The sequence below is a fragment of the Zeus faber genome (genome assembly GCF_960531495.2).
Source record: "Zeus faber genome assembly, chromosome: 1".
NCBI classification, from domain to species: domain Eukaryota; kingdom Metazoa; phylum Chordata; class Actinopteri; order Zeiformes; family Zeidae; genus Zeus; species Zeus faber.
In genome coordinates, this window is record NC_137193.1 from 14,165,270 (window position 1) to 14,192,847 (window position 27,578).

At 44.7% G+C, this 27,578-nt stretch overlaps 3 protein-coding genes across 3 annotated transcripts; all 3 read right to left on the bottom strand.

Annotated features, from left to right (window-relative positions):
* Window positions 1-4,444: 4,444 nt before the first annotated feature.
* Window positions 4,445-6,454, bottom strand: LOC307229453 (uncharacterized protein). The gene is made up of 3 exons (XM_079999453.1): window positions 6,319-6,454; window positions 5,651-5,761; window positions 4,445-5,038 (listed from the first exon to the last, which is right to left on the bottom strand). The coding sequence occupies exons 1-3, from the start codon at window positions 6,368-6,370 to the stop codon at window positions 4,806-4,808; spliced, it is 396 nt and encodes a 131-aa protein (XP_079855579.1). The 5' UTR covers window positions 6,371-6,454; the 3' UTR covers window positions 4,445-4,805.
* Window positions 6,455-10,235: 3,781 nt separating this feature from the next.
* Window positions 10,236-11,947, bottom strand: LOC307231681 (uncharacterized protein). The gene is made up of 3 exons (XM_080002466.1): window positions 11,815-11,947; window positions 11,145-11,255; window positions 10,236-10,966 (listed from the first exon to the last, which is right to left on the bottom strand). Exons 1-3 carry the CDS (start codon window positions 11,864-11,866, stop codon window positions 10,734-10,736), a joined length of 396 nt encoding a protein of 131 aa, XP_079858592.1. The 5' UTR covers window positions 11,867-11,947; the 3' UTR covers window positions 10,236-10,733.
* Window positions 11,948-12,830: 883 nt separating this feature from the next.
* Window positions 12,831-19,809, bottom strand: LOC307227914 (sperm acrosome membrane-associated protein 4-like). Its single transcript, XM_079997354.1, has 3 exons — window positions 19,670-19,809; window positions 14,952-15,062; window positions 12,831-14,000 (listed from the first exon to the last, which is right to left on the bottom strand). The coding sequence occupies exons 1-3, from the start codon at window positions 19,722-19,724 to the stop codon at window positions 13,771-13,773; spliced, it is 396 nt and encodes a 131-aa protein (XP_079853480.1). The 5' UTR covers window positions 19,725-19,809; the 3' UTR covers window positions 12,831-13,770.
* Window positions 19,810-27,578: the final 7,769 nt, after the last annotated feature.

Sequence of the window (27,578 nt, forward strand, 5' to 3'; positions counted from 1 at the left end):
TTATTATTATTTGCTATTATTTTGCTGTGTGCCACTGTAAGGTCGGAATTTGAGTGTGTAGACTGTAGTATGAGTATGTAGACTCCAGAATAATAATAATAATAATAATAATAATAATAATAATAATAATAATATTAATAATAATAATAATAATAATAATAATAATACAATTGTTGACGAGCTGACATCCGACAGCGTCAGGGCTGTGGGTTGCCATGTTGGGTGTCAATCCAGCCGTGATTACAGGTTTTTTTGCTCGATCCCTCGAGCACATTGGTTCCCAGCGGAATTTACTTTTTCAAAACAATTAAAGGTGAAGTGTGTAGAATTTACGAACCGTCTTGGGAGAGATTGAATCATAATATTCATAGGTTTGTTTAAATTAGCGTGTAATCCCATGAAAAAAAAAAGATTGTTCTGTTGCCGTTACCTCCGAATGAGACGGGTGCGCGTCACGGAGTCACGTTTGGAAGGGGAACTGCAGCCTCACTGCGAGGCGCCACTGAGTTCTACAAACTGCACGTCTAACACACAAGCCCAACCTTTGACATGTCGGCCAAAATGACAGCTTATTTTTGCAAAATGCACCAAAACTCTCCAAACCATAAAGACATGACACCAAATCAGCGACCTGCCTGAAGACATACAACTTGTCAGGTAATGAAAAGCTATTGCACCAATCGTTACACAATGACTCAATAAATGGTAACTGCAACTATCAATACACCCTCACATGGTTCACCCCCTGGTGTGTGTCTGCTCCATTTGTTGATACTATAATGTCTTCCTCTCTGACCCCCTCTTCTTATTTGACCCCCCCTTCCTCTCTGACCCCCTCTTCCTCTTTGACCCCTCATCCTCTCTGACCCCCTCTTCCTCTTTGACCCCTCATCCTCTCTGACCCCCTCTTCCTCTCTGACCCTCTCTCCCTCTCTGACACCCTCTTCCTCTTTGACCCCTCATCCTCTCTGACCCCCTCTTCCTCTCTGACCCTCTCTCCCTCTCTGACCCCCTCTTCCTCTTTGACCCCTCTTCCTCTCTGATCCCCTCTAACTCTTTGACCCCCTCTTCCTCTATGGGCCCCTCTTCCTCTTTGACCCCCTCTTCCTCTATGGGCCCCTCTACCTCTACTTGGGCCTTGCCCTCTGCCTCTTACTGGGTCCATTCTTGAAAATGGACACTCAGAGGTGAGCTCCTTCATGCCTGAATTGGGACTGATCGCAGATTGAACGATTGTGCAGGAACGTTTTGCACACGTGGAAGAGCTCCACATTCCAGAGCAAGTTGTATCAGCGGTGACCAAATGTGTTCACTTAGTTTGACATGATTTACTCAACTGAGTTTTGGGTGAGTTACGTTGACTGTTTTGCTTCTAAAGGATGCTGTTGTGCTCTTTAGGTCAGGATGGAGATCAAGTGGACCCCATTTTCATTGCAGGTTTCTTGGCAATCGAGGAAAAACTAGTAAGTCGGTGTCAACACTCAATTGCGTCACGCTGGTTACCGGCTGACCTCTTCTCAAACACTGGATGGCGTCAGTGGTTTGGAAATTGGAGGAAAAACTCTGCAAAGTCAAAGCAAGGCATAGGCGCTGACCGAGGAAACGATACGGTATACGGTCTGTATTTATTTAATATGTATTTTAAAAAAAAAGTCAATATAATAAATATTTTATAATGTAAATATTTTCTGCGGAACCCCTGCAGTTCTCTTGACCTGCCCCCAGGGGTCAGCATCCCCCACCCCAGCCTGCTGGGCTCCAGAAGGTTGTTGTTTATTTCAATGTTTATGAGCTCGAACAGAGCAGTGAATTTGACTGATTTGGTTATAGGCAGGTTTATTAGTAGAGCACATTTCGCCAACAAGGCAATTCAAAGTGCTTTACATAAAACATTGAAAGCATTAAGACAAAGCGCAAAGAAACACATTCATAAAGGACAAAGAATGCAATTAAAAAATCGGGATTTATATATATGTATATATATATATAAAAGGAATGTGAAGTTCGACAGATGCTATGGAACCTGCTTGCCCTTCAATTGCATAGAGAAATAGATCAAATATACGAAATGTACAAAAATGGAGAAAGGAAGGGAGGAAAAGAAGGGTCGGGGTTTCAGACAAGGTGGTTGCAAGACTTGTGCCACCCAACGAGACTCCGTAGCCGTCTTTTAACTCTAAAAAACGCCGACCGACGTTCACCGTCGATGGGAGTGATCCTCCACATACGGCGGCTCGCTCCAGCAACGTCGCGTCAGCTTCCCATCCCCCCTGCGGGCTGGGTTTTGAGGCCTCTAAATTCGGATCGTTTTATCTTTCTCGCCCGTCCTGTGGCAGTTTGTGATGGTGTTGTGATTGGTTGGTTCAGGTCATGGTCAATTCAGTGACTTGTTTCCAAACACGTTATTAGAGCCCTATAAGACGACCCGCCTTTTAGAGCGTAAACCTCCCGCCACTTACCGCGTCATTTCCCGATGTAACCTTCCCGGGGATTTAGAGCGTATCTTCCCTAAAACGAGGTGACGCGGCCAATGAGATGTTTTCATGGATTGTCTGTATGGGAGGGCTCTGCGTTGCACTGGACTCATTCTACGATCTCCTCAATTTTGTTTTATCTAGTTCTCAGCTGAAACTTTTCTTTGTTTTTGGTTTGTTACTTTTACAATTTAAACATTGTTTCCTGTTGTTGTTTTTTAAAATAATTTATCATTTTATAACTGCATTTTGATTTCCATGTAAAATTGTTCAGATAAGAGCTCAGATATGTTGTTGTTAAATTTTTATGTAGTACAATTTATAAAGCATATTTAAATTGTATAATCGTGGTGTTTATATAGTTAAGATGTAATGAACAAAAACGTATATTTATTACGTATATTTTTTACCACCACGTTCCATCGCGTTCAAATAAAGTTTTCTCATTGTGTGGTATTCGTGGTATTAGTGGTATGGTATTAGTTTGTGACATGGACCGTAAATGAACCAAGCAGCTCCACTCTTTGGTCCCTTGTGGTGACATCAGATGGGCACCGGCCCTGTAATGTTTGACAGTGTTTACTGTGATCATTGGTTTTGACTGTAATAATACAGAACAGTGGGAACTTTGCAATCCCGCCACTCCCCTGTTGTTACTCTGCCCGTACAGAGGAAGTGCTCTGATATCCCTTTCCCACTGTGCCAAAAACCCGGTAACACCCGCTAACGTCCGCCATTTGTCATCAGCGGGAAAGGAACAATACGGGTTTCAGTCCCAGGTGAAATGAGCCTGCAATAGACACGGTTTTAACGGGCTCCACCTCCGCTCGGCTCTAATGTGAACAGGACACCCGGGTCGACCCGCTCATTTTGGCCCCTTTACCTGCGTGATGTGAACTGAAGTTCCGGGACGCTGACGCTGAAATAGACAGGAACATCAGTGTATCATGTTTTTTTTCGATTGGATTGTATTGGATAAGATTCAACTAATTGTCATTGCGCAGGGTACAAGTACTGAGGCAACAAAATGCATTTCTCTGCATTTCACCATCCTAGTAGCTGACATATCTAGGAGCAGTGGGGGCCACATAGCGGCGCCCGGGGAGCAGTTAGGGGGTTAAGGGTCTTCCTCAAGGACACGTCAGCACGGCACCAGGAGGAGCCGGGGTTTTCGAACCGGCAATCTCGCGATTACTAGACGACGCGCTCTACCTCCTGAGCCCCTCATTTCATATCCCATTTAGAATCCAAAATCAAAATCAGAAGTCATTGACTTTTTCGACCGACGATCCGATTCTCTTGAACGGCTTTTTTGTGGGAACGGGGGGGAACCGAGTCTCGCTGGGTGATGAGCGTTTTTTGGGGTTTTTTTGCCACGTTATACAGTTTTAGGTTGTTGTTTGCAGAAGTTGCTGTCTCCTCTATTTTTTTGTTTCCAATCACACTGGAGCCGTGACACGCCCCTTTTTTGCGACGTGTTTGTGACGTCGAAGAGAAAGAAAAAAAAAAACGGCGTTTTTCCTGACAATGGGAAAGGCGTCAATCACCTATTTAAGCGGGGTTTACCTGCGCTTAAAAAACCCGGGTGTACCAACTAATTTTGGTGTAAAAACAGTATGATATACATATGTATATTATCACATTACTGTATTTGATGACAATACTATGAAGCCTTCCAGAGAGGAAAGTTATGGCCTCCACACCATTATGATTTGCTGCAGTGCTGGACGAACATGCCTCCTAGAGGCTCATTTCTGTGATGGGTCTATTGAGTAAAGAAATCATACTATGAAGTAGAACATCAGACAGTCGTAGACATCGGCATAATAAACGGCTGGAGTGTGGGTGAAACCTGCCTGCCCAGCTCACATGCATAAGAAAAAAAACCAATGACCGTCACAATGACAGGGGGAAAGAATTTGTTTTTATTGCACCGTAATCATTTTCATATCATTATATGATTCATACAAGAAAGTTAAACCGTAAGTGAGTGGAAGCCGCACCCTAAAATCCTCGCTGACAACACGTATGAAGACTGATCTCTTTGGTGCTGACGGATTTGCGGCGTTCCACTGTGTTCAGAAAACACACCATCTGTACTTTCCAATGTCTGCGTGCGAGACTCCAGTCAGTATCTTTCCACCGTGTACAGGGTCATCTCCCGAGGCAGTTTGAAACCGGTCTAATCTGCCATTTTTGAAGTTGTTGTTTTTTTTTTTATTATCTTTATCACTCCGTGCAGACAAACTACACTCTACACTACACTACACTACACATTACACCCCTCCACCAAAAGTGTACCTGGACACCGTGGAAGCTTTCTGAAACCGCTTAGATACCCTCTAACCCCCAGCCGCCCCACAGGACTGCCAGGATGGCCGCGCCGCCGGCCACAGTGAGGGAGAGCCGGGCGTCGCTGGCTCCATTGCAGAGGTCTGTCTGGCAGCACTGGAAGGTGCTGGTGACGCCGGCTCCCAGGATGGAACCCGTCACCGTCCTCCCACACAGGTCCGTATCCAGGCAGCCACGGATGTGCAGCCTGAGAAGCCCGGTGGCGTTGAACTCTGCGAAAAGGGATTGAAAAATAATAATAAAGGTCTTAAGAGACATTTGAGACGGTTAGAAAGACATTGTTCTTGTCCCTTACACCGGACCATCAACAGAGACATTTGACTTCCTTGGCCAGGGGACAGGAATGTAGGCAAACTTGATACGACTATTGTGGTGTCACATTCTGACCGAGTCACGCGAAGTGAGTGATCTGCCAAATATTTGAGGTTGCATAAAGGCCGAGCTCACTCTGATCAATGTGGGTCCGGGGATCCTCCAGAAAAATGACTTATGGTTAAATTTCACCATTGTTTCATTTACAGAACAATATGTTGAACAACAATGACTGTTTGATCCTAGTTTCACTCTTATCCTATAGAGTATAGAGGCTTTATCATTTGAAATGAATCATATTTTCTCTGGGGCTCCAGAGACTAAATCTTATCAAATGGGGTCTGTGGCTTAATGTCTTTCAAATCTATTTCACCTTTGACCAATTTTGTGGCATAATTCTGAAATATAATGTTTCCAAATTAGTCCCCCCCCCCCCCGAATTATTAGGTGGGGGGGACGCTCTCTTGTTATTTGTCATATTTCTGTAGTGTTTGTGTATCTCCGGCCCTTACGCGCTTCTCCTCTGTAGCAGTTGGGAGTGGAAGCGTCACACTCAACCTCTTTTGGAAGCAGGCAGGTCCCAAATATCCCGATGGAACACTCCCTGCACGTCAGACATTGTGCTGCGGGAATGGACAGAGAGACAGTGAGGCAGGCTGAGCCGGGGCCGAGGCGTGTCTGATAAAATTGGTATGATTTTCCAGCTACTTAAGAAAATGTGACGGCATGACAGTTTCCTTTGGACCAAATATATTCAATCCTGGGCATTTGAGGCGGACCGATCCCCAATGCACGTGCGCACACTCACACACACACACCCGCGCGCACACACACACACACACACACACACACACACACACACACACACACACACACACACACATAACTTGACTTATTTACTTAGTGCTAAGCCCAGTTCCAAAAAAAAAACAAATTCTTGACTGATGTGTGTTGTGTCACAGCTTTTCCGGGTGAGGAATCCGCCCGTCTATAGGAATGAATGTACCTTGGGCTAGTTTTGATGGCTTGTCGGATTGGGTGCGGGACCGCCTGTTGATTTAGCCGAGGTCTCGTTCTGAGCCTCGAAATTCCGAAATTCCAACGCCACAGCTCGTACGCACCCATAAGTTCACATACAGCAACATATGAAATCTTTCCCACCCAGGAGTTTACAATTTACCTGCTGCGAGGAAGGCTCCCAGGACGATCAGTCCATTCCAAAACGCGCTCATGGTCTCCTCTTGGGGTTTATTATCAGACACCTGAACGGAACAGCACAACTGTTTTCATATTGACTCACCAATTAGGCAACCGGAGGAAACGTCGGCCGCGTCCGAAGGAGACAAAGCAGAATGAGGAAGAGCTGGGGGGAATGAAGTCGAGCAGGTTCCCTTGGCCTCGAGGATAAACCGTGCAACCTGCTCTATCACAAGGAAGTGAAAAGAAAAGATGGCAGTACGGCCTCATACAGAGCGTAACAAACGTGAAACAACAGCACAATATTTCCTTGTATTTTTTACACTTATTGGAAATGCTGAATTGAACAGGTGTCGGGAAGAATTTGTGATGAGGAAATGACTTGAGTGAAATGGGTTTACTACAAATAAAACTACTCAAGTATTGGACTGTATTAGAGGCCAACACAATCTCTGTGAGCTGACGTTTGGATAAAACCTAGTTGTCAATAGTGTTTATCAGCCATTTGTAGTTTGGCGTGGCACAGTGAACCAAACTGGAGCATATAAAAATGTGTCAACCAAAAACATACGACAGCATGTACTTTGTGATTAAAGAAAAAGAAGATATTAAAGGAGGCAAAAAAAACTGTAATAGCTTGCATAAACCTGTACAAGTTTTTCTTTTTCTTTGGGCTGCTCCCACCACAGCGGATCATCTGCCTCCAATACCTTGCGTTCTGCGTCCTCCCTTACACCAACCGCCTGCATACGGTTGCATGCACTCTTCCCTCACCACCTCCATAAACCTTCTCTTTGACCTCCTCTCCTCTTGACTCTCATCTCTCCTACACACGTGTCACAACCATCTCAGTCTGGCCTCTCTCACTTTTCCACCAAACTGTCCAACCTGAGCTGTCCCTCTAATGTACTCATTCTTAATCCTGTCCATCCTTGTCAGCCCCAATGAAAATCTCAACATCCTCAACTCTGCCGCCTCCAGTTCAGCCACCTGCCTTTTTGTCAGTGCCACCGCCTCTAAACCGTACAACATGGCTGCTCTCACTACCGTCCTGTAGACCTTCCCCTTCACTCTTGCTGGAACCCTTCTGTCACAGATCACTCCGGACACTCTTCTCCACCCACTCCACCCTGCCTGAACTCTCTTCTTCACCTCTCTCCCGCACTTTCCGCTGCTTTGGATGGTTCACCCCAAGTACTTGAACTCATCTGCCTTCTCCACCTCCACTCCTTACTTTCTCAGCTTTTCGCTGCCCTCCCTCCCATTCAGGCACATGTGTTTTGTCTGACTCCTGCTGACTTTCATTCCTCCTCTCTCTACTGCATGCCTCCACTTCTCCAGGCTCTCCTCAACCTGCTCCCTACCCTCGCTACAGATCACAATGTCATCCGCGAACATCATATTCCACGCACAGTCCTGCCTGATTTCATCTGTTAACCTGTCCATCACCATTGCAAACAAGAAAGGGCTCCTGGGCTGAGCCTTGATGCAATCCCACCTCCACTTTGAATGCCTTCGTCACGCCTACTGCTCACCTTACTACTGTCTGACTGTCCTCATACATATCCTGTAGCACTCTTAATGCCTTCCCTGTACTTTTCCATCAGCATTCTTAAAGCAAACATTGAGTCTGTAGTTTGCTTTCCTGGCATGAAACCATACTGCTGCTCGCTGATCCCCACCTCTCCTCTTAACCTGGCCTCCACTACCCTTTCCCACAGCTTCATGCTGTGGCTGATCAACTTTATTCCCCTGTAGTTACTACAGCTCTGTACGTCTCCCTTGTTCTTGAACATGGGTACCAGTACACTTCTTCTCCACTCCTCCACATCCTCTCCCTTTCCAGGATGGTGTTAAACAGTCTTGTTAGCAACGCCACTGCCATCTCACCTAAACATTTCCATGCTTCCCCAGGTCTGTCATCTGGGCCAACTGCCTTTCCATTCTTCATCTTCTTTAATGCTGTTCTCACCTCATCCTTGCTACTTTGCTGCACTTCTTGATCCACTATCCCCACATCATCCACTCTTCTCTCCCTCTCATTTTCCTCATTCATCAACTCCTCAGAGTACTCCTTCCACCTTCTCAACACACTCTCCTCACTAGTCAGCACATTCCTATCATTATCTCTCATCTCCCTAACCTGCTGTACATCCTTCCCAGCCTAGTCCCTTTGTCTTAAGTCCTTTCCTCCTTCCTTACTGTACAACCTGTCGTACTCCTTTTCCTTTGCCTTTGCCGCTTCTCTCTTTGCCTTGCGCTGCATCAGCTTGTACTCCTGTCTACTTTCTTCATCTCTCTGACCATCCCATTTCTTCTTCACCAACCTCTTCTGCTCTATGCTCTCCTGTACTTCCTCATTCCACCACCAAGAGTCCTTGTCTTCCTAACTCTTCCCGCATGATTCACCGAATACCTTCTTGGCCGTCTCCCTCACCACTTCTGCAGTTGTTTCCCAGTCATCTGGTAATCGTTCATTTCTACCTATTGCCTGTCTTACCTCTTACCCAAATTGCATGCGACACTCCTCCATTTTCAACTTCCACCATTTTATCTTTGGCTCTTCTTTCACTCTCTTCCTCTTCTTGGCCTCCAGAGTCATCCTACAGACCAACATTCGATGCGTCTGATGATAAACCTGTACAACAACAAGGTGTTAAATATCTGAAGTTGTTGGATCATGAATAGTGCCAGAAATATAAATACTAATAAAAAAATGTCACCACATCAAAGTACTGCTGCCGCTGCGTGTGTGTGTGTGTGTGTGTGCGTGTGTGTGCGCAGCAGGACTCAGCACACACACCTTCAACGTCCGTCATTAATAAACCACAAACAATCACCCTGAACAAACATTAGAGTGTGAGGCTGACAAAGACATCAGAGAACCCACAGTGAATGCCGTGAGAAAATAGTTCCACAAGAAAAAAACGCCCTATTAAATTAAATTTCAAAGATATAATTGAAATATATTTATTTAATGTATAGAATTCATATACAGTTTAATTGTATACAGTGTGTGTGTGTGTATATATATATATATATATATATATATATAGGGTTAGGGTTAGGGTTAAAAAATGATAATTGAAAAAAAAATGTGTGTGTGTATGTGTATATAACATAAATAAACATGCTAACTGTCCCATATAGGCGACAGGGTTTCGTTTTTTTTAATTGAAATTATTATTTTTTATAGCAGCCCCAAGAGTCTGGGACATATCTCCTGAAAATATTAGATCGACATTTGGAAGTGGGTTCAATAGAACTGGATTTGCATCCAAGCATAATCTGGAGCAGTCACTGGCCAGTCACCATGATGTAGTTTCCATGTATTGTTTAAAACGTTAGATAAAAAATGTTTTTTATCACTGAGTACACACTCAAGGATTAGTGCGTCACCTTTCAAGGTGAACGGCAAACGCTGCATACGTCTTTGACTCCGGGATCTCTAAAGGACTCAGTAATGATATGTGCTGAGGCCTCAAGGTTTGGTTCCCAGTTAGGATAAGAAAAAAGCCGTGAAAGGCAGCATCCCATAATGACGAAGAAAAAAAATCCCCAAATCCTTGATCTTTTGGCCAGCGTCAACTCCATTACAATCGTTCCTATTATCATCATGCATCATACATAATGTCAAATTTCACACTTTCTATATAATATTATTTAAAAACATGCAATATGTAAATGCAGTGCATTTGCTTTCCTCTTGATTATTTCACTTTGATAAAAAAATATGTTTTGCCTGAAACACAAGCATTTATTCCAGTTCTAAGTTATCATAGTTTTAAGCATTACTACGTTGCGAGTGCAATCACCTAGATGTCCGATAAGGAGGAACTTGCGCAGTGTGTGTGTGTGTGGGGGGGGGGGGGGGGGGGGTTTGATCACATCAGCCACGACTTTCTGAGAATTTGTTTTATTAACTTCCTCATATACTAAAAAACAAGATAAACATGCCTTGTACATGAGAACAAAAAAAAGACAACAACATGCAAGGTGTAAGAATTCAGTGTTTTCGTCTAAACACTACATTTTTCCCTTTTCCAAAAAACAACAACAAAAAGAAATACATTTAAAGAAAAGCTGTGGCTTCGTCACATTTGATACTTGATGCCGGGATTGAAGATGTGTTTTGAGAAATCAAAAAGAAAAAAAAAGAGGAAAGCAGCAACAACGAGAAGCATCTGCTTTCCCTTAAGGAACCTTCAGAACAATACGAGGAAAGGTGCAAACAAAGCTTCGTCCAGACTGGATATTTGGGATCACTGCTGTTTCACTGGCAAAAGCGACCCCATCCTTACAGAGAGTGAGCGATTTCAAAACTATTTTTCAAGCTAGTGTTGTTTTTGCAAGGTCTTTAAGTTATTCGGGGGAGTGGGGGGTACGAAGGGGGGCCTACTACATCATGCTCCACATGGCGGCGATGGCGGCACCCAAGGCCACAGTGGCGGACGTCTTGGCGGAGGGGGCGCCGTTGAGCTGCACGGGGTTGCAGTTGTTGGTGGAGCAGCACTGGATGGTCTTCATGTAGGTGGCGCCCAGCAGGGTGCCGTTGGTGGTGGCGTTGCAGCCCGCGGGCTCCCGGCAGCCCTGGTTGCTGAAGCCTGCGAAGCCGCTGACGGACGGAAACGCTGGGGAGGAAAGGCGCCGAATTAGTTGGCAGCGCGCAAAATTTGCAAAGTCGCTCAACGTTTTTGGGTGACCACTTGGTGCGTCTGTGGGAATTTGCGATCCGGAAGCCAGCCCACCCGTATTAATGGACTTTGCCCTTCAATTTCGGCGGGGCGTTTCGGTGGAAAGACGACTTACCGATGTTTCCGGTGTAGCACACGCTGGTGTTGGTGTTGCAGGTGACGTTGCCCGAGTTCAGGCAGATTCCGATGATGCTCACGGAGCACTTGTTGCAAACCAGGGAGTCGGCTGGAACACACACACACACACACACATCAAACCCATGTCAACCTTAGAGGAGTGATTCCATCAATACTACGTCCTGTCGGAGTCGTTTCGGTTAAATAGTTGAATTATTTCACCAACAAGGTCCTATTTAGGCATAGAATGGTTAGCTATTGGCCTATTTTGTTTATCTTTATTATCTAGTTTCAGGAGGCCGTGGCAGACTTGGCTATGTTCCTAAAAACACCCATGTTTTACGACTGCATTTTAGAATAACCGCTCCCGATCCCTGCACATCGTCGACGTGCGCCCTGCAATCTCCGCGTTAAAATCCCGTGGGTGCGCCTCGCTCCAAAAATGCAGCTGTGTTGCCTTGGCGGGGACATGGACGCCGTCGCGCCCTGTTCAGGCCAAACCAGTCCGAGCCGCCCGATTCAAAGGGGCCGCCTGGTCTGGCGACACCAGCTAGGAGAATCATTCCACCGCCCCTACTCTACGGCCCGCCCAGTTATTTGCAGCGTTCCGATGTGTCGAAATCGCGCTTTTTGCTCATTGTTGATTAATATTGATTATCGAGGCTTACCCAGCATGAAGGACGCAATGGCTGCCAGGATGCCATAAATGATCTTCCCCATCTTGGTGTTGTGGCTCTTTTTGGGTCGTTGGCTAGAAGAAAAAAGAATCCTTCCTCAGGGTGGACAGTCAGGAGGGAGTCTAGAGAGAGGAACTGATCTGGTTTTCGCCGGGCACCATTGTTAAATATCTTAATGTCTGTGGGCGGGGACAAAGAAAAGGGGTTCTACAGGTCCTGCGTCATTCCTTTAGCCAGGTGAGGGTCACCGCCCGGAAAGAGTGATTCACACACATTGTGTAGGAAAGAAACAGACGTCAAAGAAATAAACAATAAACAAAGGGAGTTTCTGTGCTGAAACAGTTTTTTAATCAATAAAACTCAAGTTTATTATTTATTTATTATTTTACCCTTGTGATGTGTATAAGTTTAGGGAGAAAATGCTTATTTTAATCAAATTAAAACCTATTTGATTTATTTTATTCTGAATACTTAATGGAACCATTCTCAAAGAGTTGTTATGGTATTCAAGTCACGTAGACGGATCAAATGCACCTGTAAGTCATGTGCCAGGAAATACGCTTCCAAACTGGCCAGATTGGCCAATATCTCCGACAAATATTCACGGATTCTAATGTTCACAAGCTCCTGCGGCCGCTTTGGGTTGTTGCATTTTTTTCCCCTGAGCGGGAAAAGCTGCACGTCATTCAGATCAGGCCCTGAGCGTCTGGGCTTAGTTTCATGAGATTTTTTTTTTTTTCCTACTATAAAGAGATACAGTACTCCACGGCCGCTTCTCTTGGTTTGTAGCTAACTTTAGAAATCCTAGTTTTATCAACCAGAGCGGACAGCGTTGCAAAATCTGTTGAGTTTTTCCATGTTTGCCCCACAAACATCCCCCGACTTCGAATGCCTGGGGAGAGATGCTCGAACCAGAAGAACCCGTCGGGCTAGTTGAGCCACAGGCGTCGGGGGGGAAAAGGAGATTTTTACCAGGTGTGGACAGAAAACAACCAATTTACTTTTGTATTTAGATGTTTATTGAATTCATCATACCCTACCCTACAACCCAACCTGCCCCCCGAAGACATTTATCCAGGCATATTTTACAGATATGTATATAAAGGAGTGCTTAAACGGGCATTTTAAACAATTTTATGCCCAAGGCAAAAAACAAACAAAAAACCACTGAAGCAGTAAGAGTCCTTGACACAATGTGTTCTTATTTTTGGTTTCTAAAACACTCGATTCTCAACAATCAGCTTAATCAACCTGCTCAACTCAGAGCTTTGCAGTAATGTACAATTGATTTTAATCAGAAAGAACATTCAAGACATGACTTTTTGACTGAAAGAAATTATTTTGACTGGGAAATGTAATGAAATACCGAAGCAATTCCAATAAAATTAAATAGGAAAATACATTTGGCTTAAAATGTTAATGATCACAGGGTTTGACGTGTTGTAAGAGTCCCTTTCAAAACCCTTCTTGTTCCACGTGCATTTGGCTGCTACAAAACAATTAAGGAAATACAGTGTACAAAGACAAGCTGTTGATCTACACAAGCAGAAAATGGTCGATTACACCTTTAAACCTTAAAATTCGCACGGGTTCAGTTCTTGACGATTCTTTGAAATGGACTGATTATTATATCTCTGGGTAACAAACATAAAATGGCACAATCAAAACTTTTACTCATTCCCAAAAAAAAAAGAAATCACCCCCAGCGATATTTTCCTTTCAATTCAACTAGATGCATCTAAAAACGTTGACGTCAGACACACTCGTGAGGCAGAAGCGCCGGGCTGGTTATGTACACAAGAGGCCACAGCGATTATGTGTGGAAGGATTTCAGTGTGTGTGTGTGTGTGTGTGTGTGTGTGTGTGTGTGTGTGTGTGTGTGAAAACAACATACACATGCCTACGCACAGGAATGACTGAGTGTGTCGAGCAATCCCCATCTTGGCCTCAGACCAGGACCTTAACCATGAGCACCGTGGTGAAGGTGGCAATGGCCAGCGGCGTCATCCTGGACAAACTGCTCAGACTGGGAGCAGAGTTGCACAGGTTGGTGTCGCAGCACGTCTTGGTCATGGTGTAGACGGTGGTGTTGGAGCTGGACGGGAAGTTGACATCGTGCGTCATGTTGCATTTGGCCGTGGCGAGGCAGCCCTTCATCTTGATGTCCAGGAGCCCCACTGCGCAAAAGTAGGACGAATACATTTATACCTGCCAATGACTTGTATCCTGTGCATATTTTAATATATCTGACCATTTCTGTTCTGTATTTTTCAGCAATTTTGAACACACAACACCAGTGACAGGTGAAGTGAATAACATTGCTCATCCTGTCCAGTGGCACCTGTCAAGCGGTGGGATATAATAGGCAGCAAGTGAACAGTCAGTTCTTGAAGTTGATGCGTTGTAGCAGGAAAAATGGGCAAGCGTAAGGATCTGAGCCACTTTGACAAGTGCTAAATCTTCTATGGCTAGACGACTGAAAAAATGTTTATCTACACATTTTTATTTTTCAACTGTCAAGCTTTTATTTAATGGCAGAATGGGCTCATTCTGATGTTGAATTTGACCAGTACTGATAACTTCACAAACAGTACTTCGTGCCGCACCAAATTTCCTTTTTATACCCAATTTAATTATCGCATATATATATCGCTCTTCATTGACACATTTCACAGCTGAAATAGACAGACTAGGAGCTTCAATCTAGACAGACTTCCAGTTTAGATTAAAGCGTCAATTTAGTAAGACCTTGTGTTTTTTTTAGGGTGGGTCAAACAACTAACTCCACCCCTAAACCAACCAAGTCAACAGTTTCAGCTGAGGCAACTCAACTTAATATGATTAATACAGAACTTTCCCCAGAGGATCAATATATTAGTTCACATCTCCCCATCCGGACTAGAACTAGATTTGGCCTTTGTAGTGATTTCAACGTGGATCTGGAGCAATGTGGTGTTGCCACACAAACACACACACTTCGTAAAAGGAGTAAGCTCAGGGGAACAAGAGTTTGCACCCTTGCACACAAGACAGCAGGGGAGATATAAAAGTACAACACTGGCAGCCTATCTTAGTACTCTGGGCCCAGACAGAATACCAGTGCCGCTCCGTACACACACGCTGCATACCTGCTTTCCCGTTGCCGCTGTAGCACACTTCCCCCGAGGGACAGGTGATTTCGGAGGTGAGGCACATGTCCCCGAAACCGATGTCACATTTGTAGCACTGCAGTGTGTGACCTGGGGGGGATGAGGGTTGAATTAGGAAATGGAGGAAGTGAGACTCTGGACAAAAAGCATACGGTATATGCCTTTCCCTTCTGGCCTGATGTGGATAACGCGTTTGTTTTCGAGGGGGTTCCTCAGGTTTTATGGTGCTTGGCATTTAAGGGAACTTAAAAAGGTAGCTTTTTGGGAACACACCAGCCTATCCAGAATAGACACTCCGGCTCATTTTATTTGGACACATTTCGAGTGGGGATCGTGAATTCAAGTGAATGTAGTGGCCTCAGCTACATCCGTTCCACACATTCACTCTCCCAAATGACAGGAGGGGTATAATTAGCCGATTTGTCAGTAAGTCATTTGTCGAGCCAATTTACATATTTATATGGAAAAATACATTATTCTAGCCCCCCCATCAGGGACATTTCCGATTATCAGTACATCCCTAAATTTTAGATACTTTGATCCTGGGAGGTAAATGTCACAACAGCTCGAATCAAAATCAGCAATTACAACTTGGAAATACAAATGACAATAAAAATTAAAAAAAGAAAAATGGCAACATCCAATAAACTCATGATTACCTGAAAAATTGGAAATACAGTTAACCAAAGCACATAGAGTTGGGTGGATTTTCTGTCAAGTGTACGAGCCTAAATCGTATTGATTTAATGATACTGATTGATTTAATGAGACTGAGACGGAGTTTCTTCCCTCAAGCCATTAGAACTGTCAACGCTGACCTCACCAGGGGTCCTAACTGAGCCATGCACTAGGCTCCACTACCTACTGTACTGTATGTAGCATACTGTACCGCATACTGTATCACTGTTCAGGGTTGTTCGTGATGCCGTATTGCTGCGCCGTACTGTTGTATACTGTGCTGTATTATCCCAAACACTACCTCACACTATTCACATTCACATGCCACTTTAATTCACATGCCACTTTAAATGCACATATCTGTATATACATAGCCATATTCCTTCAACCTATTCCATTTTATTTCAATTTATTTTTTATTGTATTTTATTCTATATATTTTTTATCTTATTCTATAAGTATTCCACTTACTGTATTACGTTTTAGGAGTCAGTTAGTCGGTCTATTAGAAAGGCATTTTCTACTTTTTATTTTATTTTATTTTTGTACTTTTTCCTAGGACTTATTGTGTGCTATCACCGGGTGCGTTGCATTACATTTCACTGCATATATGTATGGAAGTATGTATATGTATGTGACAAATAAAAATCTTGAATCTTGAATCTTGAATGATGAAATGTTGAAAATGAAATGTTTGTCTTTATGAGACCGTGTGGCAAATTAAAAAGTAGCCTACATAAGAAACCTGCGCCAAAGGCCTCACGGCTCCAACTTTTAATATACGTTTGTTCATAAACTGAAACTGACAGGGCGTGCGCCACCAACTCAACAAATCAAGTCCGAGGCCCACCTTGTAGAGTGATTCTATATCAAACGGTGTGAAAAAAAAAAAAAAAAATGGCCCAACCCTAAACATCTTACACACACACACACACACACACACACACACACACACACACACACACACACACACACACACACACACACACACACACACACACACACACACACACACACACACACACACACACACACACACACACACACACACACTCCTTGCAGAGCTGGTTTCGGTCACACCCAGAACCCATTTGAAATTTCGGAGACTCCAATTACAGGAGGCAGCCACTCCCAGCGATATTTACATGAACACACTCCCAATTCTTAAGCAATCATTAGATTATAAAAAGAAAATGTTCTGATGGAAAATGACGTTCTTTTTTTTTTTATTTTTTACATTAAACTTTGTCAGGGAACCAGAAAAGGGATGAGGTCACCGACAAAGCGACCCATATTTAACAATAACCTACTGTGCTCCTCCCAAGGGGGGTGGGGCACTGAAGGTTCATAGTGAGATGTTGTGAGGAATAGATAAAAAAAAAAGCCACACCAAAAAAAAACCCCAAAAAAACAGTACACACCCCTCTTACCAGAGGTCCAAAAAAGGAAGATGGAAAAACATGAAAGCAACTGTTAAAACACACACACACACACACACACACACACACACACACACACACACACACACACACACACACACACACACACACACACACACACACACACACACACACACAGGAGGGAGGGAGGGAGGGAGGGAGGGAGGGAGCTGCTAACTGAATTTTGCGTGACTTACAGTAACCGTGTAATTGGATAACATAATGGGATTTATATTTCCCCAATAATAGCGGGCACTCCTGGGAGGAGATACCATCCCAGTATGAACACTTAACGGAACCAGTTTTAAGGAGGCGGCCTTTAATGAGCGTCCACACTCCGCCGCAGTGTCCGCCAGTGTCCGGCTCATTAGACTCCTCGTCTCCGCCCCCAGTGAGCCGGAGATCGAAATGGGCACACGGCGCCGTGGACGGGGAACACCAGCACAAGACTCCGTTCCCACGAGTGACTCAACAACATGAGCTGAGGCCGCCGCCCTCCACGCTCAGGCGGCCGGTACGGGTCGCCACCAGAGGGAGCCCCAGCGACTCGGTACTCAAACAAAAACAAAACAAAACAAAAAAAGAAACACCACCAGGACACCCCACCCTAATCTTGGTATGGCTCGCTAAAAATACAACGCCCGTGTGAAGGATGAGCCATAAAACAAAGAAAGAAAACAAAAAAAAAAAGAAAAGCAGAACGCCCTCAACAGATGTCCTTGAGAAATAACACACGCGTCAGCCCGGGAAGGACAAACCCGCAAAAGCGCCTTTCAAACGCTCCCCTGAGTGACGCAAAACAACTATTATCGCAGCCGGCGACCCGCCTCGAGGGAAAAAAACAAACACGGGTAGGGCCGCCGCCATTGTGAAGCGCAGTATATAAATATTGGGATGTGGATTAGGACCTCTGGGTTCCAAATAGGTACTTAACCTAAGTCCACATCCCCAGCCTGGAACGAGTTCAATGGCGTCGTAACTCATTCACTTCGCCCCAAACAGAGGGGACGGGGGGGGGGGGGCACTTTCCTCTCCTCCACCGCACCCCGACCCGAGAGTTGAGGGTCGCCCGTGCTCGGCGCGCCGACAAATTGAAGAGTCACTTCATCCGCGGCTCTCCCCAGCGACGAGGCGTCGACTGCGGGGCTCGGGCGGGGCCCAGAGTCGACATCACCTCCGCGTCGCGATTCTACCCCGAGAAGTGAGACGGGCGGGCGAGGGCGTGGTCGGAAATAAGACCCCGGGGCGAGGGGCCGACGGAGGCGCGGTGAACCACAGCGACGACGCGATAGCGCGAAGCTCAACCCGCCGCCGCCGCCGCCGCCGCCCCTCTGCTGCGGAGGAATTCGAACCCCCCGGGCTCGGCCTCGGCGGGAGGAATTCCTCACGCAGCGCCTGGCGAGACGAGACCTGACTTGACTCGGCTCGACCGGCAGCGTCCGCGTCGCAAAACAAGCCGCCGCGCCTCAGCCGCGGAAAGCGGGGCTCGCCCTGCTGACAACACCCGAAAAACGTCCGAACAACCAGGCTCTTGAACACCATATTAAACACACACACACACACACACACACACACACACACACACACACACACACACACATATATATATACACACATACATACACATATATACACACACACACACACACACACATATATATATACACACATACATACACATATATACACACATATACACACACACACACACACATATATATATACACACATACATACACATATATACACACATATACACACACACACACATACATACACATATATACACACATATACACACACACACATACATACACATATATACACACATATACATATATATATATATATATATATATATATATATATATATGTATGTATGTATGTGTACATACATAAACTTTTTTAATCAGCATAGATGAGATTTTGTGGCTGGGGATCCCAATCTGAGGAGTTTTTTTGTTTATGGTCTAACCCGAGCCCCTCCGTCCCTGTCGAGACCAGCACTCGGGAGACAGCGGTGGAGCTGGCACCGAAGCGGTCACCGCTGTGCATTCCGTGACGGTGCAGGCGCCTGGTAAGTTGAATAACGGTCGAACCCGGACCCGTGGATCGAATGGCCCCCGGCACCTGTCCGAGGGCCCCTGGGGCGGTCCCCGGACCTCAGATTGGCCGTCCCTCAACTGCCCTTCGGACGTCCTCGGCCCAGTCTTTTGACAACTGCGTCCCTGCGCGAGTCGAGTCAAACGATCAACTTAGAAGTCGATTTGTACTTGTTTTTTTAATCTTATTCGTTCGCTTTTTTTTTTTTTTTTTAATTTATTTTTTATTTTTAAATTGAATTGAATTTTTTTTTTTGCTCAACTTCAAACGCGCGTCCTCGCCTCTCCGCCCCGAGCCCCGGACCCCGGAGAACCAGACCCCCTGACGCGGTCGAGCGGTTTCTCTAAGTGGATCCGATGACTTCGCCCATCAGGCGGATGCGGAGCCACGCAGGACACACAACGCAGCGCAAGAGGCAAGAGACAGGAATAAGAATGACAAACAAAGACCCCCCCACTGCCCCGGTGGCCTCCTTACCGATCGCCACGCACACGCCGACGGCCAGGACGCGCAGGATAATTCCGTGGTTCATGGCGAGAGGCGGAGGAGGCGGAGGAGGCGGAGGAGGCGGTGGAGGCGGTGGCTGCTGCTGCTGCTGTGCGCGCTTCGAACCGTTATACTGGATCAAAGGGCGGAGGGGCGACGTCCCGCTACTTATAAGCTCCCGGTCCTTTGAAGTGGCACCGTTATCCAATTGGAGCGCGTGGTCCGCTCCCACGTGCCTGCTGGCCCGTCTCGCGCTTCCCCGGGAAGAGGAGAAGCGCAGGTGTAGGAAATTAAACACATTCATGGGAAATATATATAATAACAATGATAACAACAACAACAACAATAGTACTAATAATAATGATGATAATAATAATTATAATAATAACGGGGCAAACTGTGGATAGATTTGATTTGGATATGATACGGACGATGATAACGGAATACAGATACCCTTCACTTAACGACCTACCCGTTTAACGACCGTTCTGACTTACGACCGGCCCTCACGACCAGTCCGTATTGTACGCCGTGTACCATACCGCGACAGGCGCGCTACGTCTCAGCATCAGGCATCTCATCGCGCATCACCCTTTATATACTATTTACACTATATATGCTATATATACTATATACACTCTATAAACTAAATATACTTTATACACTATATATGATATATACACTGTATACATCTCATCTCATCACCGTTCTCAGGCGTTCTGCAGTCTGTCAGTATTCACCGCGATACCGTGAAATAACGCTGTAACTGGAGCAGCTTGTGCTGTTTATCTTTTTTTAATAAACTTGAAATTTGACACCCCCCCACCTTTATTTTTTTATTTTTTTAAATGTTTTTTCATTTTGTATTTATTATTATTATTATTATTATTATTATTATTATTATTCCTTGTCAATTAAGTAATTCGTTAATTCGTTAATTTATTTATTTGTTGAAAATGTTGTTGTTAGTTAGCTTGCTTCTTTGTTTATTTATTTATGTATTTATATTTTTCGGCTTGTGCCACTGGAATCACAATAAAAAACGACATGAGTTAAAAAAAGAGCTTTTAAAACCTCAAACTCTCTCTCTCTCTCTCTTTTAAAAATGTATAATTAGCTGATTCATTTGACAGAGATTAGTGCGATAACCAAGATGCATCTGTTTGATTTCGTCCACATCAGAAATGTCTTGTGACTGAGCAACAGTTAGAAAACATTTTTGGCTTACCTGCAAAAGAAATGAACATAATGTACGTTTTACCCAGTCAGCTATTTTCCATCACATGTTCAACACTTAATATTATTTTATAACAACCATAATATCGAGAAAATGTATGTATGTGTGTTGTTCTGCTAAAGATAGCGTGGAACAAAACGATTTGCTGACCTAGTTTGAATGTGGTTCTGGCCTCTCGCATATTCTCCCAATAAAGACATTAAATGGCTGCATGGTGCAGAAACTTTTCATGATAAAATTGATGATATGCTCATAAAAAAAATTTTACTTTCAAAATATGTGCTATAGCAAAGATTTTAGCATGCATATTTTAATAACCTGGGATTTTTTTAAAATAATATTTAACCAAAATCTTTAAGAGTAAGACATGTTTAGAGGTTTTCGTAGTACCACCCGCAGTCCCGCAAAGTACCCCCATTTCAGAAACACTCTACAACATTGGAGGAGGACATCTGGACCACATTGGTGAAAAAATATAGGTTTTGACATACCTACAGATGTACAGCTTTTCCAAGAAAAAAAACATGTCATACTATGTTGGAAGTAGTGCATAAGATAAAATAAGCAATGGTGTGAAAATCACATAATTCAGAATTAAACACTTCCTCCTCCTGAAGCAAATATTAGATTGTTGCGCAAACACATGAGTCAAGAGTGTGAGAATGTGCCTCCAAGAGCCAGTCAGACCTGATGATGACAAGTTGGAACAACTCAAACCCAAAGAGGCACTTCAGTAACAAGTGGAGACAAGAGATGAATCACTTCTATCTATCTATCTATCTATCTATCTATCTATCTATCTATCTATCTATCTATCTATCTATCTATCTATCTATCTATCTATCTATCTATCTATCTATCTATCTATCTATCTATCTGTCTATCTGTCTATCTATCTATCTATCTATCTATCTATCTATCTATCTATCTATCTATCTATCTGTCTATCTATCTGTCTATCTATCTATCTATCTATCTATCTATCTATCTATCTATCTATCTGTCTATCTGTCTATCTATCTATCTATCTATCTATCTATCTGTCTGTCTGTCTGTCTGTCTATCTATCTATCTATCTGTCTGTCTGTTTAATTTCATTTTTTTAAATTGTGCTGTCGGCCTGCTGGGCATACAACACAGAGTATTTGTTCCATTGCATCTCGGACAGAGTTAGCCTGCAAGTGTTGTTCAGTTTCTCAATCTGCAATGCAACTCTTTATTCATTCTTAAATCATCCTGAACTGCTGAAACCTGTGGGACGACAAGAGCACAGTTTTTTGGTACACACAACCACCACTAATCCCCCTCTTTGGAGAACAATCTTACCATGTGTTGGTCTATAAACAACTAATCATCATTACTACTCCAAGAGGGGGAGAATCACCACGGGTGAGACAAATAAACATAAAACCAAACAACAGCATGTACATGGAAAAAAACATAAACATAGAACCAAACAACAGCATGTACATGGAAAAAAACATAAACATAGAACCAAACAACATGTACATGGAAAAAAACATAAATATAGAAACAAACAACATGTACATGGTAAAACAAACATAGAAACATCAGACGATAACATGTAATCGACAAAACTGAGTTAATTAAGTCCAGGAAAACTGGAGCCGCACTTCTGCACGTGAGCAGTCTCTTTCTGTCATAGTTATGGCAGTAAATGAGGGAGGAAAGGAGAGGGGTGTAATAAGGAGGGTGTTGAGGGGTGCGTTCAAAGCAGGTGCTGGTGGTGTGTGTGCGCCTGTGATGACTCTGCCTGTATGTGTGTGTGTGTGTGTGTGTGTGTGTGTGTGTGTGTGTGTGTGTGTGTGTGTGTGTGTGTGTGTGTGTGTGTGTGTGTGTGTGTGTGTGTGTGTGTGTGTGTGTGTGTGTGATGTGTTCACTGGTGAGTGCAGGGGAACTTGTCCCAATTAGTTCTGGTGTATAAGGACAGAATGAAATGCTGGCGTCTCCAAGCAGTGGAAAAGGCTTGCAGAAACCAGGCAGTGGGCGCCAGGCACAGACTGCAGTAACCCCTGAGTCCCGCAGCCGTATAGACACTCCACAGCTGCGGAAAAGCCCCGAGCACCCTGCCCTGCAGCCACAGAAGACCCCCCAACCCCCAGAGAAGCCGGGACCCCGTGGAGCAACAGCCACGCATGACCCTGCACCCTCGAAGCACACACATACAACCCACCCCCACGATGCACTTCCAGGTGCAGAAACCAGGTGACGGGCATCAGGCACGGATCAGAGACCCAAAGCCAGGTCCACCCTGCCCGAACTGCCGGCAAGCCCCCATGCCCATCAACACAACACATGCACAAAGGCGAGATGATGTCAGCTCCCCCAGCCAATGCCACATGACAGCCAGATATGTGGGCCCTCCACCACCCCCTGCGCCTGGGGCACCCGCCGCAGAGAAGCCACAGAGTGGGGGCAAAGCTAACAGCTGCCTCTCGCACCCCAACCCACACCCGCAGAGCAAGTAGCCTCCAAGGGGCCCTGGAAAGCACCCTGCGGCACTCCCTACAGCCCCGCCGGGCCACAGCAAGCCAGAAACCACCCGGCACCGGGCGCAAGCCGCCATGACCGGAACCCAGCCGGCAGGGTGCCCATCGGGTCGGCCCCGTGCAAACCACACGCCCATTATTCACCAGCACCCCGTCACCACCGAAAACCCCAGTGCTCAATGTGTGTTGTTGGTAATTGCAGTTAAATTTGCGGGGTGTGGGGGTGCGAGTCCTCCAAGCATGTTGAACCCAAATGACTCGCACCCCTCCTGCCCCGCAGACCCTATTCTGCTGGAGGGTTGCTTGGAGTAAGATTTGTTGTGGGAGTGTATGTGTTCTAGGCTAATAAGATAAGATAAGATAAGATAAACCTTTATCAGTCCCACACCGGGGAAATTTACATTGTTACAGCAGCAAACAGGGGGACAGCAGAAAATAGAGAGCATATCAAGGTAAGCACTATAAACAATATAAAATATATAGAAAAAAAACACCATAAATAGGAACCGGAGTACTAAGCGTATTGCACATATCTTGACACATTGCACATCAGGTATTGTACTTTTCTTTTGTTTGATAAAAAAAATTGCACAATATGAGCACTGAGAGAGATTGGCGAATCACAACAAGATCAACCCAGGGGTTGACACACAGACCCCCACCCCGTACCAGGAGGCACCTCACCCACAGCGAACAGCCACAGCCGCAGAGCGGCCCCTACTCCGCGCCCCCTCCAGGTCATTGACCAGCCCTCGGCCCCCACACAACAGGACAGATGACGGCCGACGGCCCCCACCTACAGCCCGCCCCCCAGCAACGAGAGCCCTGTGCACCGAGAGCGGCAGAGAACAGATATCCGGACAACCAGGTGCGACAACGGGAGTCCCCCCCCCCCCAAAAGGAGACTACATAGAGGAGCCCACACCAAGCACACCTGGCCAGGCTCAGGTCCCCACCTGGGTCCCGGGACCAGATGTAACACTCAACCAGCCCTGGTACGACGAACCACCTCCCCACACAGGGCGCAGAAGTTCACGCAAACCCCACTACCCCGCGACCCCCACGGCACACCGATCCACCGACCACGGGGCCAAGATCTGACCCGGCAATCCACACCCGCTGTCCCCGACCCAAGCCCCAGACCTGCAGCCACGCCCCAAACCAACACACAGACGGCAGCTGCAGGCACAGCACCCCCCCTGCCCCCACCCCTGGAGACCAGAATGTTTGGATGGGTGGGCGGAGCCAGATGGCATGTAAGTAGTCATCTCTGGTATTGAGGGAACAATGAGAACAAACGTGTTTATCCAGGAAACCTATTTTGAACATTTTAATAAAAGTTTTTATATTCTAGAAACAGGATTTTTTTAAATGACCTATATGAGCAAGATGTTCAATCATTGGAGGTGGCTGTAGGATGCTGTTTGTTAATTTGATTTTAAGTTTCAGTGACTGCTGTAGTTGAAGGAATTGCAGGAAACTGTGAGCACCAATATCATACCTTTGGATTAGGGTTGGGAAAGATATAAGTGAATTGTCTTTGAAAATGTGTTCCAGATTAGAAATTCCTTGTCTTTTCCCACACCTGAAGATTATTGGTCTGTTTTTACCCAGAAAATCTGGGTTTTGCCAGATTGGAGTGAATTTGTTTGGAGATAGAGTGTAACCACTAAGTTTGTTGAATTGTTGAGAATTTATTGATTATTGACTGTAGAGTATTAAACCAATTTATTGTTGGCTGGCCTGGGTCATATGTTAATTTTCTCTGCTGCTATCCTGCCAATTAATGAGATGGGCAGGTTGTTGCATTGAGTGAGGTCTTCTTCCATGGACTTGAGCAATGGAGTAAAGATGTTAGATTGAACACTTTTCGGTAGTGATGATATTGGGTTGCGTAAATATAACAAAATGCTGTCTGCATATAAACTAAGTTTGTTAACAGACTTTCCTGTTTGTATGCCAATGACATTACAGTTTTGATGGATGGCCGCCAAGAGGGGTTCAATAAAGTTGGTGAATAGTCAAGGGGAGAGCGGACATCCTTGTCTTGTGCCACATTGTAGAATGAAACGCTGTGAAGTGTAACCATCGGTGATGACAGGAACAGATGGTGAGTTGTACAGACTTTTGATCCATTGAGTAACTCTCCAAAGCCAAATTTGTTGACAGCAGAGAAGAGATATGTCCAGTTAACTCTGCTGAATGCTTTTTCGGCATCTAAAGAAGCAATAACAGTATTTCAGTTGTTTGAGATATGCTGATCAGACTGAATAAACGGCCCATAATACTGGATGAGTGTCTGCCCTTGACAAAGTCTGTATGTCTGGGTGAATTTTAGATTGAATTACTTTTTCAATTCTGTTGGTCAGAGTTTTACTAATAATCTTTAAATCACAATTAATAAGGCTTATGGGGGTGTAACTGGAGGTAAGGGTTGAGTCCTTACTGGGTTTGAGCAAAACCAAGATGAGAGCAGTATTCATGTGTTGAGGCATGGTGGTGGGTGACTTAATCTTTGGAACCATTCTGATGAATAGTGGGGATTTAAGTGGCCAGAAGTGTTTATAGAAATCCACTGGGTAGCTTTCTGATCCAGGGGATTTATTGTGGGGCACAGAAAAGAGAGCTTTCCTGAGTTCTTCTACAATTAGGGGTTGATCTTATGTGGTAGCCTGTTCTGTTGATAGTTTCAGGAGGTCGGTATCATCAAGGAATGAGTTCATGTTTGATATATTTGATTCATAATCTGAGTAATATATCTTATGATTAAAGTCTCGGAATCTTTTATTGTTGTCTTGCGGGGTGTGTAGATCCCTACCCTACCCTGTGGATCTTTGATGGCTGTAACAAGTGTTTGTAGTAGTTTCTCCTACCACGCGTCACCCAAGTGGCGTGTTCAGGGACCTCCAGCACAGAGACACAGAAGACAAGGGTTGAAAACACCAGTTTGTTGTAGGTATTGGGCCAGCTGAACTTAGCCCAGCAGCATGGTCATGACCCATAGCATGTGTCATGAAACGGGCTCCTATCCTGAGTGTGTGTGAGGATGGGGGTTTTACCTGCTGCTTGTTAGACCAACCAACGAGCAACAGGTACACTATGCAGCCACTCTGATCCCAATTATCTAGATCCAGATTCTTGTTCTTTCTTTTTTTGTTGGTGGAGAATTAAATAATACAACCTCTCAGAACTGCAAGGAGGGTGATATTTCTGGAGAGTCATTCAATCCAATGAAGGATGTCTACTCTCTTGAAAAGAAATGGTTAAATTCTTTATCCGTCAGGAGTGAGGTGTTAAACCGCCACCTGCCAGGAGGGTTCGGGTTGGTTTCATTCATGAGGCTGAAACTAATCGGTCTGTGATCGGAGATAACAATAAGGTGGATTTCAGGATTATTGATTTGTCATATATTGTTTTATAATGTCAGACGAACCCCAGGCCTCATAATTATCTCTGGTTTGTGAATGGTCTAAACCTGGATCAGGTCCTGCGTTGAAGTCCCCTCCCGGTATAATAATTGGGTCTGAGAATTCTAAGAGTTTTGAAAATATGTTGTGAAAGAAATCTGGGTCGTCCTCATTGGGGCCATAAATATAAGCTAAGGTTAATTTGATGTTTCCTATTATTCCGTTTATCATTATGCAACACCCTTCTGTGTCTGCAATAGTGGTTTTATTCTGATATGGGAAACTTAATTGACCAATATAGTTAGAGGGTGATGGATGTGGATCTGTAGTCTGTGTTTCACTTCCACTTGTATTAACAACAGGTTCTGTGGTTTCCATGGAGACGTGACACTTTGCCCCAGTTGAAGAAAGGAACCTGAAACAATGTGGTATTCACAGCAGCCTATTTATCCATCTGCAATCTTTTTGTTGATTTATTTGAAACCAGAATGAAAAAGATGGAACAAGGAGACACAGTATTTACATCTAGCAAACGACTGACTCAACTCGTCACATGAGAAGTCAAACATTTGCTCAAACTTTGACGTCTTGCACAGTGACACCAATGGCAACGACGCAAATAAAAGGGTTAATGTTTACACGTAGTGTGTGTGTGTGTGTGTGTGTGTGTGTGGGTGTGGGTGTGGGTGTGTGTGTGTGTGTGTGTGTGTGTGTGTGTGTATATATATATATAACACTATCATCGA

What these genes read in the sequence shown, in the direction of transcription:
- LOC307229453 (XM_079999453.1), bottom strand. Translation starts at nt 6,370, where the DNA reads ATGAGCGCGTTTTGGAATGGACTGATCGTCCTGGGAGCCTTCCTCGCA. An exon ending in GGGAGCCTTCCTCGCAGCAG is followed by an intron (nt 5,762 to 6,318) that starts GTAAATTGTAAA and finishes CCATTCCCGCAG; the next exon opens with CACAATGTCTGACGTGCAGG. An exon ending in CTGCTACAGAGGAGAAGCGC is followed by an intron (nt 5,039 to 5,650) that starts GTAAGGGCCGGA and finishes CCCTTTTCGCAG; the next exon opens with AGTTCAACGCCACCGGGCTT.
- LOC307231681 (XM_080002466.1), bottom strand. Translation starts at nt 11,866, where the DNA reads ATGGGGAAGATCATTTATGGCATCCTGGCAGCCATTGCGTCCTTCATG. An exon ending in CATTGCGTCCTTCATGCTGG is followed by an intron (nt 11,256 to 11,814) that starts GTAAGCCTCGAT and finishes TGTGTGTTCCAG; the next exon opens with CCGACTCCCTGGTTTGCAAC. An exon ending in GTGCTACACCGGAAACATCG is followed by an intron (nt 10,967 to 11,144) that starts GTAAGTCGTCTT and finishes TTTCCTCCCCAG; the next exon opens with CGTTTCCGTCCGTCAGCGGC.
- LOC307227914 (XM_079997354.1), bottom strand. Translation starts at nt 19,724, where the DNA reads ATGAACCACGGAATTATCCTGCGCGTCCTGGCCGTCGGCGTGTGCGTG. An exon ending in CGGCGTGTGCGTGGCGATCG is followed by an intron (nt 15,063 to 19,669) that starts GTAAGGAGGCCA and finishes CATCCCCCCCAG; the next exon opens with GTCACACACTGCAGTGCTAC. An exon ending in CAGCGGCAACGGGAAAGCAG is followed by an intron (nt 14,001 to 14,951) that starts GTATGCAGCGTG and finishes ACTTTTGCGCAG; the next exon opens with TGGGGCTCCTGGACATCAAG.